Source organism: Trachemys scripta, chromosome 7 (assembly GCF_013100865.1).
Source record: "Trachemys scripta elegans isolate TJP31775 chromosome 7, CAS_Tse_1.0, whole genome shotgun sequence".
NCBI classification, from domain to species: domain Eukaryota; kingdom Metazoa; phylum Chordata; order Testudines; family Emydidae; genus Trachemys; species Trachemys scripta.
The window spans coordinates 837,512-851,364 of record NC_048304.1 but is presented as its reverse complement, the minus strand read 5'-3'; the positions used below and the strand labels follow the sequence as shown (position 1 = coordinate 851,364).

General features: G+C 61.1%; 1 protein-coding gene across 1 annotated transcript in view; it reads right to left on the bottom strand.

Moving 5' to 3' along the window:
- Window positions 1-13,853, bottom strand: part of IL17RE (interleukin 17 receptor E) — a 26,296-nt gene that overhangs the window by 2,569 nt on the left and 9,874 nt on the right. Inside the window, exons 5-15 of the mRNA XM_034777440.1 lie at window positions 13,630-13,753; window positions 13,156-13,295; window positions 11,926-11,994; window positions 11,528-11,594; window positions 10,578-10,759; window positions 4,320-4,367; window positions 3,586-3,631; window positions 2,234-2,382; window positions 1,998-2,066; window positions 827-878; window positions 97-204 (exon numbers count right to left, since the gene is read on the bottom strand). Coding sequence (XP_034633331.1) covers window positions 97-204; window positions 827-878; window positions 1,998-2,066; window positions 2,234-2,382; window positions 3,586-3,631; window positions 4,320-4,367; window positions 10,578-10,759; window positions 11,528-11,594; window positions 11,926-11,994; window positions 13,156-13,295; window positions 13,630-13,753 — 1,054 coding nt within the window. The remainder of the gene's footprint in view (window positions 1-96; window positions 205-826; window positions 879-1,997; window positions 2,067-2,233; window positions 2,383-3,585; window positions 3,632-4,319; window positions 4,368-10,577; window positions 10,760-11,527; window positions 11,595-11,925; window positions 11,995-13,155; window positions 13,296-13,629; window positions 13,754-13,853) is intronic.

Sequence of the window (13,853 nt, the reverse complement as noted above, 5' to 3'; positions counted from 1 at the left end):
GCCCCCCGGGATCCCAGCCCCTCACTGGCTCCTTGCCCCAGCCCCCCAGGATCCTGGCCCCCAGCCCCGCTGCCCCCCGGGATCCCAGCCCCTCACCTGTGGTGAGTTTCCGGAGGCTCCTGTAGTTCAGCAGTAGGACAGTGCCCAGCAGCCCCAGAGCCAGGCCCAGCCCCAGGGCGAGCAGCCCAAAGCGCTTGCGAGCAACTGGAAGAGAAGTGGGTGAGAGGTGCTGAGCAGCGCTGCTTCTGGTGCTCCAAGCTCATGCTTCATCACTGCGGCCGAACGGCGGCAGGGGTCAGGAAGGGATCCCCTCCCCCGGAACACACTCTGGGGTCGGTGTTTTTGGCAACTTCCTCTGAAGCAGGGGGGTGGCCATGGCTGGAGACGGGGCCCTGGGCAGGGCCAGGGCTCTGAGGGGCACCGAGCCGTCTCCCTGTCAGTGCTGGCACCTGGCTCTCGCTCACCTGCTCAGGGGCTAACCGCGCACCCTAGGGGGTGGGGAAGGAATCTCCCCCAGGGCAGAGGGGCAGTGACCTTGGGGGGGTTCACCTTCCTCCGCGGCCTGGGGTGCAGGTCACTGAATCATTTCCCTGCCATGGGGGCCTCGGCCCTGGGGCCCTCCTGTTCTCTGCCAGGGCCACACGCCAGCTGGGCTCCTGCGGGCTGCGACACCTGGGTCTCACTCACCAGCTGGGTCAGTGTGCGGGGGTTGGGTGGGGCTGGGGCCAGTGACCTACGGGGGGCAGATGGGCACATCTGCTCCCTCCTCGCCATGACCTCTCTGCCTCTGGCTGCCCCCCGGGGCTCTGCATGGGGCCACACTCACCATCTGCGCACAGGAGCTGCTTCCGGGCAAAGTGCACGTCGGAGCGCCACACCTGCCAGGCACAGAGAGAGCACGTGGGGGGTTTGACACCAAGGGGCTCTGTGACGGGTGGGGGGAGGGGGTCCTGTGACCATGCAGGGGGAGCGGACTCTGTGACGGGGCAGGGGGAGGAGGGCTGGGGGCAGGTGGGGCTCTGTGACGCAGCGGGGGATCCTGTGACCCTGCACGGGGAGGGGGCACGGGGGCTCTGTGACACAGCGGGGCAGGGGGCTCTGTTAGTGTTGCCAGATGTCCAGTTTTTGACTGGAACACCCAGTCGAAAAGGGACCCTGACGGCTCCGGTCAGCAACGCGCAGGTCCGGCTCCTAGGCAGGGGGGCCAGGAGGCTCTGCGCGCTGCCCCTACCCCAAGCACCATCTCTGCACTCCCATTGGCCGGGAACTAGCCAATGGGAGCCGGGGGGGGGGGCGGTGCCTGCGGGCGAGAGCAGCATGCGGACCCTCCTAGTCTCCCTGCCTAGGAGCCGGACCTGCTGCTGGCTGCTTCTGGGGTGCAGCACAGCGCCAGGACAGGTAGGAAGCCTGCCTCTGACCGGGAGCCGCCCGAGGTCAGCCTGTGCCCCAACCCCAAGCCCCCCCCCAAACCTGGAGCCCCTCCTGCACCACAAACCCCTTAGCCCCACCCCAGAGTCTATACGCCAGATGAAGCCCTCACCCCTCCTGCACCCCAACTCCCTGTCCCAGCCTGGAGCCCCCTCCTGCACCCTGAATCCCTAATTTCTGGCCCTGCCCCAACCCAGTGAAAGGGAGCGAGGGTGGGGGGAGAGCGAGCCACCGAGGGAGGGTGAAAGTAGTGAGCGGGGGCGCCTTGGGGAAGGGGCGGGGCAGAGCCTCGGGGAAGGGGCGGGGCTAGGGTGTTCGGTTTTGTTGGCAACCCCAGGCTCTGTAGTGTGGCAGGGGGGCAGGCGCCCCTGCGGCGGGGGGGGGTGGGGGGGGGGGGGAGGGGGGGGGGGCTCTGTGACGCGGCGGGGGATCCTGTGACCCTGCGGGGGAGGGGGCTCTGTGATGCCAGGTGCTCAGATACTACAGTGAGGGGCATGAGCAGAAGAATGGCTGGACAAGGTAGGGACGGAGCCATGGGAACGGGGCAGCGCCGGGGGCGGGGGTCTTACCAGCACACAGCCGCCCACGATCTGCAGCGGCAGCAGCAGGCTCAGCTCCCTGGGGCCGAAGCTCTCTGGCTGCAAACCAAGAAGGACGCCATTAACCAAAGAGCACCCCCTCCCCTCCCTGCCCCCCGGCTGGGCGCAGGGGGCTCTGATCCTGCCCGCTGGCCTGAGGCCTCGGCATTCCCTGGCAGCGAGCGCAGAGGGTCCCAGGGTGCCAGGCTCCCGGCCAAGCCACTTACGCTTGTGACGGTGTAGACAGGTGCCTCTGGCTCACACCGGCTCCCCTGCTGCCGGCACAGGGCTGCGCTGAAGGATGCCGGGACAGTGGAGGTCACACGCAGGAGAAGCTGCAGGAACCGGACACTCACGGACACGTTCCAGGCGGTGTCTACAGGGAGAAAACAGGAGGGGTCACTCATGGGCCCGCCCACCCCACATCGGGGGCCCCACCCACCCAGGGCCTGCAGGGCATCTGTGGGGCTCCCTGGCTCTCATGCGAAGCAGGGCCAGGCCTGGCCAGCACCAGGAGGGGAGAGGTTAGTCAGTGTCAGGGACGTGTAGGTGGCTGTGTGTTCTTTGCACTTATGCTATGTTGTGTAATTAGGAGCCAGCCTCCCAGCATGTTTTGCACTCACGCTAAGCAGAGAGCAGGCATGGGCAAGGAGGGGACCTGTGCAGGGCCCCGGTAGGAGTGAGGGGCGAAGATGTGTGGCTTGGGAAGGGTCACAAACTGCAGTGCACGCTCAGCACAACTGACAGGGACAACTGGGGCCGGAGCTAGGGACGAGGTCAGGGACAGGGTTAGCCAAGGTCCCGGGACACAGGGCTTGTCTGTTTGCTGGAAACAAAGGGTATAATATCCCCTGGTTCCTGTAATCCCTTTGTAAACTGCAGTGCTCCTCCCCAGACTGGGTAAAGCATTAACCCTTTCTGCACTGAGCTGATCTCTCCTGATCAGACAGAGCCAGGCTGACACCTTATCACTAAAGTAAGTGAACCCTCAACAGAGACACCCAAGGAAAATACAGAAGGTTGCAGGGAGTGGGATGGGGGCTCAGCAGGGGGTGCTCTCCCCTGGCAGGCGGGGCTGGCCCCAGTGGGGCGCTAGGGGGTGCTGTGGGGCTCAGCAGGGGGCGCTCTCCCCTGGCAGGCGGGGCTGGCCCCAGCATGGAGAAAGGGGGTGCAATGCTGCAGGTGCCATTGTTCTCAGGAGAGAAGAACCCTCCCCCCTTTAGCCAGACCCCATGATGATGGGTAGCAGCCCCACCTCCTTGTGCTCAGGCCCCGGTGCTTTGTGTTGTGTGGGGATGGGAGCCCTGGCTCCCCTCCTGCCCACAGGAGGTGCTGTTCTGTGCGGTGCTGCCAGGCGGTAGCTCCCCCCAGAGCAGGCTGCATCCTGGGGCAGGGGAGCCATTGCTGCGCTCAGGGAGCTCCGAGGCACGGGTGGCGCACGGCCCTGCAGGACCCGGCACAGCCAGGTTGCCTAGAGGGAAGTTGTCAGTCTAGGGCTCAGCTGAGTTGCTGCTGCATGGCACTCGCTGTCCCCCCAACACCCAGCCGCCCCCACTGCAGAGAGGCAGGGCAGGCTCACCTGGCCGGTGCGGGCACTCCACGTGGCTGCTGTTGCCGTAGGAGAACTGGAGAGAAACAAGGAAAGTCACCAGAAAGGCCCTGCCTGGAGGGGGTGTTAGAGGGAGGCCAGGCTGGGGGTCAGCACTCGCCAGCGGGCCCCTCTGGCTGGGCACTGAGAGCGGAGGCTGCTCACGCTCCACTGAAGGGCACGGCAGGGGAGGGTGCCCGGCACTTGTGCACTTCAGCCCTTTGCCGGCCCCAGCTCGCCAGCCTGTTCCGTGGATGCTGGGAGGGGCGGGGAAGGGGAATAGGGTTTGGGGGCCCATCAGTCCCTCTGGGTTGGCTCTGGGGCAGGGCCAGAGCCCTTCCTCTGTAAGGTGGCACCACAGGGGGCAACAGCATGGGTCTGGGCTTCCGTTACCCACCGGGGGGCATCAGCGAGAGGCTGCCTGCCCCGTGTGAGACGAGAGCCCGGCTCTGCAGCCCCGGCCCGCTCTGCCCTGACAGCACGCGCCTGCCCGCCGCTTCCCGGCTGGCAACAGAGGGCAGGGGCCAGGGCTCCGGCTCTTCCCTGGGCAGGATCCCCTGGAAGGGGCCTAGGGTCTCTGGTGGGCGTGCCAGGAAGGGCAGGGTGGGTCGTGCTGGGGCTGGGTTCAGCGTGTGGCTCCGGGGAGCCACCCAGCCAGAGATCCCAGTGAAGCACCAGGAGTCCTGCCAGTGGGGGGCTCGGCCGGGGGCATGCGGGGGGCTCACCTTGAAGCAGAGCAGAGGATGCACATCCACCTTCTCCACGGTGTAGGCCTAGACCAGAGCAGAGAGCGTGTCACAAACTGCAGCTGACCCTCACTACCGGGGCCCCCCTGGGGAACCTCCTGGGGAACCCCCCCTCACTCCCCCACCTCCCTTGGGGTGCACCTCCCCCACCCCATCCTGCCCCCAGCTCCCAGAGGCCTGCAAACCATCTGCCCCCGGGCCAGCCCTGGGAGAGCAGGTCAGGTTGCAGAGCGGTGCTGCAGAAGCAGGTGGATGGGGAGAGGCAGTTGCTGCAGCAGAGGGGTCTGGGGGGCCCTCGTCACCTGCCTCAGCCCCTTCCGTTGGGCGGGGGGGAGTCAGCCCAGGCCAAGCCCTGCCCCTCATGCGACATGGGGAGCCTGCCCACCCTGGCTGGGGGAGAAACTCCCCTCCACCTCCCGGGCCTGGAGGGGACAGCCCACCGCTCCCCAGCACTCAGTCCCCAGAGCCGAGGCCCATCCCAGCTGAGCCCAGGGACAGCTCTCAAGGGGAGCCCCAGTGGTGTGCGGCCCATCCCTTTGGGGGCCAGTGAGTGCTGGTGGCAGGGCCCCAGGGCCAGGCAGGCACTGGGCCCAGCACTGGGGGAGACCTGCCTGCAGCCCCAGGTGCCCTGGGGCAGTGGGATGGGACAGAGGCCCCTCCAGCTTGCCACACCCTTCAGAGACTGAGATTCATTGTGATCCCCTCCTCTGACCCGGTGTGACGGAGCAGGGAGTGGGGCATTGACCTGGGGATGTTGCCTGGGAGTTGTATTGAGACTGTCTGCATTGGGGATGGGATACATGAGCCAGGAGGGGCCTGGGGCCAGGTGATGGACAAAGGCTGGAGGAGGAGCCGGGTGGTGTGGCTGGAGGAGACGGCTGGAGGGGGTTTAGTTTGGAGCTGGCTGGGGAACGGAGGAAGCCCCAAAAGCTGGGGTCTAAGCTCCCTGTCCCCTGGGGGCTTGACTGAGGAGTCCTGGTTGTACCTACAAGCCCTGCTTGGGACTGTATTCCTGTCGTCTAATAAACCCTCCATTTTACTGGCTGGCTGAGAGTCCCGGTGAATCACAGGAATTGGGGGTGCAGGACCCGGACTCCCCCACACTCCGTGACAGCCAGGCCAGAGCCCTGCCCCCCCCCATAGCCCCTCGAGCAGAGCAGTTAGCATCGGCCGCTCCCCACTGAACCAGGGCCAGGGATGGAGAATCCGCCACCCCAGGAAACTGGCCAGCGGTTAAAAACTGAATCCACATTTCCCATCTGACTTTCTCTGGCTTCACCGCCCAGCCCTTGGGTTGCATTCGCCCTCCTTCTGCTAGACTGGGCAGCCCATTAGCAAACCTGTTCCCCACAGAGGCACTAGCGGACAGAGCCCCACAAAGCTTGTTCTTTGGGGAATTCTGAGTCACTTGGTTTTATCCGTGTAGGGGGTGCTGGGAAGCCCTCGAGTGGGGGAGGGGTGTTGCAGAACAAACCCACATCTACCCTGCAGCAGCAGCCCCTGTCCCATAGGGCTGGGTCCAGCTTCCCACACCTGGGACCACGGCCAGGTGCGGGGGGTGGCAGGGCTGCTCAGAGGGCAGCTCTATGCCCCATGCACCCCATTACAACACCCAGTGCGGGGTTGTGGAGGAAGGGCTCCCTTCTAACTGTTGTTTTGGTTTATTTCGTGTTATGTGTATTTGCAAAAAACACGGGTCTGGGGTCAAGGCAGCCCTGAACCTGCTCTTTGTTAAGCTGCATGGACGGAGCTCCTTGAGCCGTCACTGTCAGGCCTCTTGGGAGGCTTTAATGCCTCGTTCGTGGCTTCTCTCTGAGCCCTCCCCATTCATCAACGCCGCCTGGAACTGGCCCCAGGCTCCAGCAGCAGTCGCACCAGTGCCAAACACAGAGAGAAAATCACCTCTGCTCTTCCCCGAGAGTGCCCTGGTTACGCACCCAGGCTGGCACTCGCCCGTTTGCCCAGAGCGTCGTACTGGGGGCTCGTGTTCAGCTGGTTACCCCCCGCCAACCTCCAAATCTTTTTCAGTCCCTGCCCACAGCACAGCCCCCAGCCGTGGCGGATGGTCTTTGTTCCTAGATGCACACATTTACATTTAGCCGTACTAAAACCGCACAGGCCTTGTCCACACCACCAGCGGCGACGCTGACTATGCCCACAGGAGAGTTATACCAACAGAAGCTGGTAGTGGAGACCAAGCCACAGTGTTTGCTTGAGCTCACCTTCCCACGCAATCCAGACCCAGACCGCGCTGTATCAGTGACCTGGCCTCTGCCTTATTTATCACTCCCCCAGTTTGTCTCATCTCCAAGCTTCATCAGTGATGATTTCATGTTTTCTTGCAGGTCATTAATGAAAACGTTAGTTAGCGTAGGGCCAAAAACTGATCCTTGCGGGAGCCCATTAGAAACACCCGAGAAATGTAGCCATGCAGAGCTAACCCCTGGGGTAAACAGCGCTGGGTCAATGGAAGAATTCTGGCAACCTAGCTGCTGCCTCTCGGGGAGGTGGATTCCCTACGCTGTGGTCTACCCCTCCTGTCCGCATAGGTAGCATCTACACGGAAGCACTACAGCTGTGCAGCGACAGGCCTTTGTCTGTTACATTAGCTGTCTTCCAGTCTTCTAGAATTTGCCCAGTGTTCCAAGACTTATTGAAAATCAACACTAAGGGTAGAAGTATCAGAGGGGAGCCGTGTTAGTCTGGATCTGTAAAAAGCGACAGAGTCCTGTGGCACCTTACAGACTAACAGACGCATTGGAGCATGAGCTTTCGTGCTCTGACGACGTGGGGATTCACCCATGAAAGCTCATGCTCCAATACGTCTGCTAGTCTATAAGGTGCCACGGGACTCTTCGCTGCTAAGGGTACAGTGAGCTGCTTAGCATGCTGTCTTAAACCTCTTGGATGTTCGTTACCTGGAACTGCTGATTTAAAAATGTCTAACTTTAGTAGCTGCTGTTTAACATCCTGAAATACTGGTGGAATGGAAAGCTATCTTCATCATGTGATAGGACTACATCATCTGTTTTTTTCCCCAAATACAGAACAGAAATACAGGATTTATTGAACACTTCTGCCTTTTCTCCATTATTATCAATAGTTCTATCATTTCCATCTAGTAGTGGACCAATACCATTGTTAAAATTCTTTTGCTCCTAATCATCTTAAAAAACTCTCTCTTATTGTCCTTAACTCTGCTGGCCATAGATTTTTTCTTGTGTCTCTTTGCTTCCCTTATCAATTTTCTACAGTTCCCAACTTCTGATTTATATTCATTACTGTCAACTTCCCCTTTCTTCCATTTGTTATGTGTATCTATATCATTCATTTTTTGTAGCTGCCATCATCTTCCTTCTAAATCAGATCAGTTTTCTAAGTGTTCTTAAACAATTCCCAGCTGTCATTCACATTTTTCTGATTATTCTTCCTCTCAGCTGATTTGGCTCATAATTATTTTCAGCTTTTCAAAATTGGCCCTTTTAAAGTACCAAGTATCTAAAACACTGGTCTGGACTTTATTGTTTGCACATTATAAATGTGATCAGTTCATGCTCACTTGTACCCATTCATGTTTAGTGCTGTGATCGGTTTCTCTGTATCTGCAAAGACGAAGTGGAATATAGCACTCTCCCGGTCAGATGCACGGCTCTTCTGGTTATAGCTCGACTCTTCTAAGTGTGCTAAAATCTACGAGATCCCTTGCATTGCCGTGCACCGTGGGGTTCCTCACAGAGGCGCGGGGTTCTGTTAGCAGCCCACAGTTAGAGCCATTTGACCACGGAATTCCTGAGCTACAGCTAGGGTGACCAGATGTCCCGCTAAAATCAGGACTGTCCCGATATCGAGCAGTTTGTCCCGCGTCCCAATATTTTGTTTCGGGTGCGGCTTTCTTTCTTTTTTTTTTTTTCTTTGCTTAGGCTTTGCTTAGGAAAATATCGGGACTGCCTCAAGGGGAGCATCTTTTCAATTGTTACACTCACCTGTCCGGGTCTTTGGCAGCATTTCGTCGGCGGGTACTTCCGAAGTGCCGCCGAAGACCCAGACGAGTGAGTGTAACAATTGAAAAGGCGCTCCCCCTGCGGCAGTCCCAATATTTTCCAGTTATCATCTGGTCACCCTAGCTACAGCCCCAAACCTCCTAGCCTTTTTTAAAGCGGAGAGATTCTGAAAACCTTTCTGGGCTCACAGCTAGAGCTCAAACCAGGGCTCAGATCACTGCACCAAGGTGCCCAGCGCTCGAGGGCCACCCTAACAGAGGGCACGGCCCCCACAAGCCTTCAGGGCAAATCAAATGAAAACGTTTCAAACAGATCAAGTTGGTTGTGGTCAGCACATTGCAAGGCTCCTGTGCCGACCCCCGAGGGCAGATGTGGGGAGAGGAGTGAACAGGGCTGTTAGCCTTCAAAGCACCCCCCAGCCTGACAGCTCCAGGGGATTCGCAGTCATCCTTTGACCCTGAGCCAGCTAGCCGTGTCATGAGCCAACAGCCTTTGGAACAGGGGGCTGGCGTATTGCCGAAATCCGGCTCCAGCAGGCTGTTTGTTCATTTATCGGGGGGGGGGGGGATGTAATCAAAGTATTTTTGTAATAAATAAAGTTCCCCCTGCGAATGCTTGCTGGCAGGGGAGGGGCATTTTAGGGGGTGGAAGAGTGGGGGGCATCGCGGTCAGAGGGGCTTGGGGCTGTATTGAGAGGAGCAGGATAAGTGGGGATGGGTGGCAGGGAAAGTCAGAGGGGCTGGGGAATGAGGGACACATGGAGGTGAGGGATGGGGGGCCCCATATTCTCCCCTTCTGGGTGGGTGCCAGGATCTGGGGGCCTGGGCAGACTCGCTGTGGGAAGCGCACAGAGGAACAGGGGAGGCTGATGCGCCGACCTCAGACCCAAGAAGGTGGAAGCTGGGGAAACTTCTTGCCCGTGGACAGTCTGCTCCGAGAGAGGAGGCTCCCCAGAGCCCTGCCCGGCTTCATAGGGAGCAGCTCCAGAGCATTGCCTGGGGACTCTGTGACAGGGCCCCTGCCCCCCAGGTGTGTCTGAGCTTTGCTTCCTGACCCCTTGTGTGTGCCCCAGACTCTGGGGGATTCCTGCCCATCTATGAGGCCTGACCTGGCCTCTTATACACCCTTGTGTCAGCCAGGGTCTTGGGGCTTGCCTTTCTTGGGGGGCTGAGCCCCTCTCTCTACCCCCATGTGAAATGGGATCGGAGGGGGGGTCCCTGAGCCACTCTCCCAGCCCCCACTGTGTGCGCGCCAAGATCTGGGCGGGCTTCTGCCCATCTAAGGGAGTCAGCCCCCCCTCCACCTCCTGTGTGCCTCATGGAACCCAGGTTCTTGGTGGGGGAGGGGCTTGCCTCACAGTGGGGATCTGAGACCCACTCCCTACCCCCCATGTGAGTTGGGATCTGGGGGGGAGAGGAGAGATCAGGCACCCTCGGTGCACGTGCTGAGAACACACTGCTGCGGGGGGACAGGGACGGGACAGGCACCCTTGACACAGCCAGAAAATCTTACACACTGGGGAGGGGGACAGGGAACCCCCGGAGGAAATCTGAGATTGAACCATGAACATCTGGGAACATCAGCCTCCCCCAGTCACTTTATGATTCTACTTTGTTGTGTGGAAATCGGAGGACGGCAGATTCTCCGGAAGGGCCTGAAACAGATTCTGAGTGGTGAATGCTCGCGGGGCGAGGAGGGGTGGGGGGGTGCCCGGGCAGGTGGTACCAGGCAAGAGGGGTTGGATCTGCAGCAAGGGATGGATGGGCGCATTATGGGGAAGGGGGTAAACGGAATGGGGGTAGGGCCTCAGGCAAGGGGGAATAGGGAGGGATTGGGGGAGTGGCAGGGGAGAAGACCGGAGGAGTTGGAGAATATGAGGGGTAGCAGAGGGGGTGGGGTGGGCCTGTCAGCCCTGAATTCCCCCCTTCCCTGTGTTCTGAGAGCTGGGGGACCCTGCTCTTCTTGGGGTGCTGAGGCCCTCTCCCGGCCCGCAGGGGCTCTTCCCTTCTCGCTGCAAGTCCTGAGATGCAGCAGTTTGAGTGTCGCTGGGCTCGGCGCTTGGGAGGGGCTCGCGATTGCACTGGCACCGCAGGACCCAGGCTTTCGCCAAACTCCCAGGCCGGCTCAGTCCTGGCAGCGTGAGCCCCCCACAGGCGTCCCTCCGGGAGCAGGCAGCTGGCTCCCCCCGCTGCAGACAGGCGCCGGAGCCGGTGCCCTGGGCCGCGTGCTTGTGTACCTGGTTGGACTCCATGGCTGTGGAGTTGGGGACACTGTGGCAGGCCCCCGTGTCACTCTCCTTCCAGCACAGGGTGGCGGTCGGGTGCAGCGGGCAACGGGCACTCAGCACCATGAGCATGTTGGCCTCACTGCTGGCGCTGAAGTCATGGAACTGCATGGACGCCCACAGCTCGGAGCCATCTGGGGGGCAGAGAGGCATCAGCCAGAGGCACTGGCAGGCTCAGCCCTACACCCTGCCCCACCAGCACAGCCAGGGGCCCCAGTGCCGGCTGGCAGAGGCACTGGGATGTGAAAGGGCTACAGGCACCCCCTGGGTCTGGAGCTACAGACTAGTTTTCCCCCGAGCGCCAGGCAAGGTCTGGACCGAAGCCAGCGTCCCCCGGTGCTCCCGGCCCCTGTGAGGTGTCGGGGCAGGTGACATGGATGGAGACTCGGGTATACACAGAGCACCGTGGCACAGCTCACGACACAACTCCTGTCCCCAGTGGGAGCTCAGTGCTGATCGAGGGGGGCATGGGCTGGGGGCGAGGGCAGCGCAGCTCGTCTCCTGCATGGAGCCCAGCCCAGTCCAGCCAGGCAGGGCCCTGGCGCGGCCCGTCTCCCCATACGGCCCACCCGTGGGCACTGCTCTGGGCAGGCCAGCGCTGTGCTTTGCTATGGGACCAGTTGGCACAGGACAACAGGACGGGCTGCAGGCCATGTGGCCGCTCAGGGCACCGCTCCCACGGGAGCAGCACAGCTGGGAATCCTGCCAGCGCCCAGAGGCCCAGGTGCCCCAGGGAGACGCTGGGGGCTTGGCGGGCGCCTTCGTTACGGGCACAGTGCTCGCCAGGCTGCAGGTAGGGCTCAGGGCAGGGGCAGCTGGGGCCTGGCAGACCCACCCCCTGGACTCCAGCCCCCCAGCCAGGAACTCCCGAAGGCCGGCATGCCCCGGCCCAGGCCACTCACAAGCTTCCGGCTGGGGCTGGAAGGGGCACAGCTTGGTGCGGAGGCTGTCACGGTGCTGGTAGGAGGCCTGAGGAACCAAGGGATCAGATTCTGAGTAAATGGCCACACGGGACCCCCGCCCCAGCGCCGAGGCCCTGTCCTGCCCAGACCCCTGCAACTGCCCCCCCCCCGCTTCCCCCGCCCCAGCGCCCAGGCCCCGTCCTCCCCAGACCCCCGCACCTCCTTCCCTCCCCAGCACCCAGGCCCTGTCCTCCCCGGACCCCCGCCCCAGTGCCCAGGCCCCATCCTCCCCAGCCCCCTGCACCTCCGCCCCCAGCGCCCAGGCACCTCTCTCCCCCCACGCGGGTCGCTGTCAGGCCAGACCCAGGCGGCCAGGGGCTGGTGGCTGGCAGACGTACCTCAATGCAGAGACAGGGCACCAGGAACTCGTAGGGCAGCACAATGCTGTGACCCCCAGACACCAACGCCTGCAGCGGGGAAGGAGGTGGGTGAGGGTGGCAGAGCCCGGCCAGGCCCCCAAAGGACACTGCTGTGCCTGGTCCAACCCAGGCAGGGACCCCAGGTCCACCCTTGGCACCCCCAGGTACGGCCGGGCTCCCCGCTGGGAGGGCAACTGTTCCACATTCATCCACAATAAAATCTATTGTGGATAAATGTAAAGTAATGCACATTAGAAAAAATAACCCCAACTATACATACAATATGATGGGGGCTAATTTAGCTACAACGAATCAGGAAAAAGATCTTGGAGTCATCATGGATAGTTCTCTGAAAATGTCCACACAGTGTGCAGAGGCGGTCAAAAAAGCAAACTGGATGTTAGGGATCATTAAAAAGGGGATAGAGAATAAGACGGAGAATATCTTATTGCCCTTATATAAATCGATGGTACGCCCACATCTCGAATACTGCATACAGATGTGGTCTCCTCATCTCAAAAAAGATATACTGGCATTAGAAAAAGTTCAGAAAAGGGCAACTAAAATGATTAGGGGTTTGGAACGGGTCTCATATGAGGAGAGATTAAAGAGGCTAGGACTCTTCAGCTTGGAAACGAGGAGACTAAGGGGGGGATATGATAGAGGTCTATAAAATCATGAGTGATGTGGAGAAAGTGGATAAGGAAAAGTTATTTACTTATTCCCATAATACAAGAACTAGGGGTCATCAAATGAAATTAATAGGCAGCAGGTTTAAAACAAATAAAAGGAAGTTCTTCTTCACGCAGCGCACAGACAACTTGTGGAACTCCTTGCCTGAGGAGGTTGTGAAGGCTAGGACTATAACAGCGTTTAAAAGAGAACTGGATAAATTCATGGAGGTTAAGTCCATTAATGGCTATTAGCCAGGACGGGTAAGGAATGGTGTCCCTAGCCTCTGTTTGTCAGAGGATGGAGATGGAGGGCAGGAGAGAGATCACTTGATCATTACCTGTTAGGTTCACTCCCTCTGGGGCACCTGGCATTGGCCACTGTCGGTAGACAGGCGACTGGGCTGGATGGACCTTTGGTCTGACCCGGTACGGCCGTTCTTATGTTCTAACTGTTGGAGGTGCCCTCTGGCCCATGCCCCTGGGGCCGGCCAGCCCCGCCCGGCACGGGGGAGCCCCCTGGGGCCATGCTCCTCACCTGTCGGGGGAAGGGGGTGGACAGCTCCTCGCACTCCAGGGCCAGCTGGTGGCACAGCCGCACGGCCAGGGCAGGGCCCTCGGGCACCGACACCTCAATGGCCCGTGCCTCCGGGCGCCAGGCGTAGCTGAACTTGGGGCCTGCAGAGGAGAGAGGGCCGGGGATGGGCAGCCCGTGCCACGTGCACAGGCAGCCCTGACTGACCCCGGCTGAACAGCAGCCAGTGGGCGGCAGCTGCTGGGCCAAACCCAGCGCAGCTTCAGGCCTGGGACCAGCCGTGGCCCGGAGCCAGCCCCAGAGCCCCAAGACACAGCCCAGCACCCCCAGAAAGTCCCCCTAAGATCCCCCACGACCCCACCCCGTGATCCCCCACAGCAACCCTGAGAGACAGACCCCACAGCCCCTCCCCCAGGTCTCTGCGTGGAGGTGGCATTTCCAGCCCCCAAGGAGGGAGACCCCCCCACCTCGTCTCACCTGCCGGCTCTGCTGCAACCAGGTGGCTCCGGTTGAGGCTCAGCCCCCGGTCAGGGACGGTGCCAAGCGAGACCAGAACACGGCGCCCGCTCTCCACCGGGAAACAGTCGAACTGCACCTGCCACTGGGGGAGAGCACAGGGTGAGCCCCCGCGAGCCCCCCCCCCCCCCCCCCCCCCCCCCCCCCCCCCCCCCCCCCCCCCCCCCCCCCCCCCCCCCCCCCCC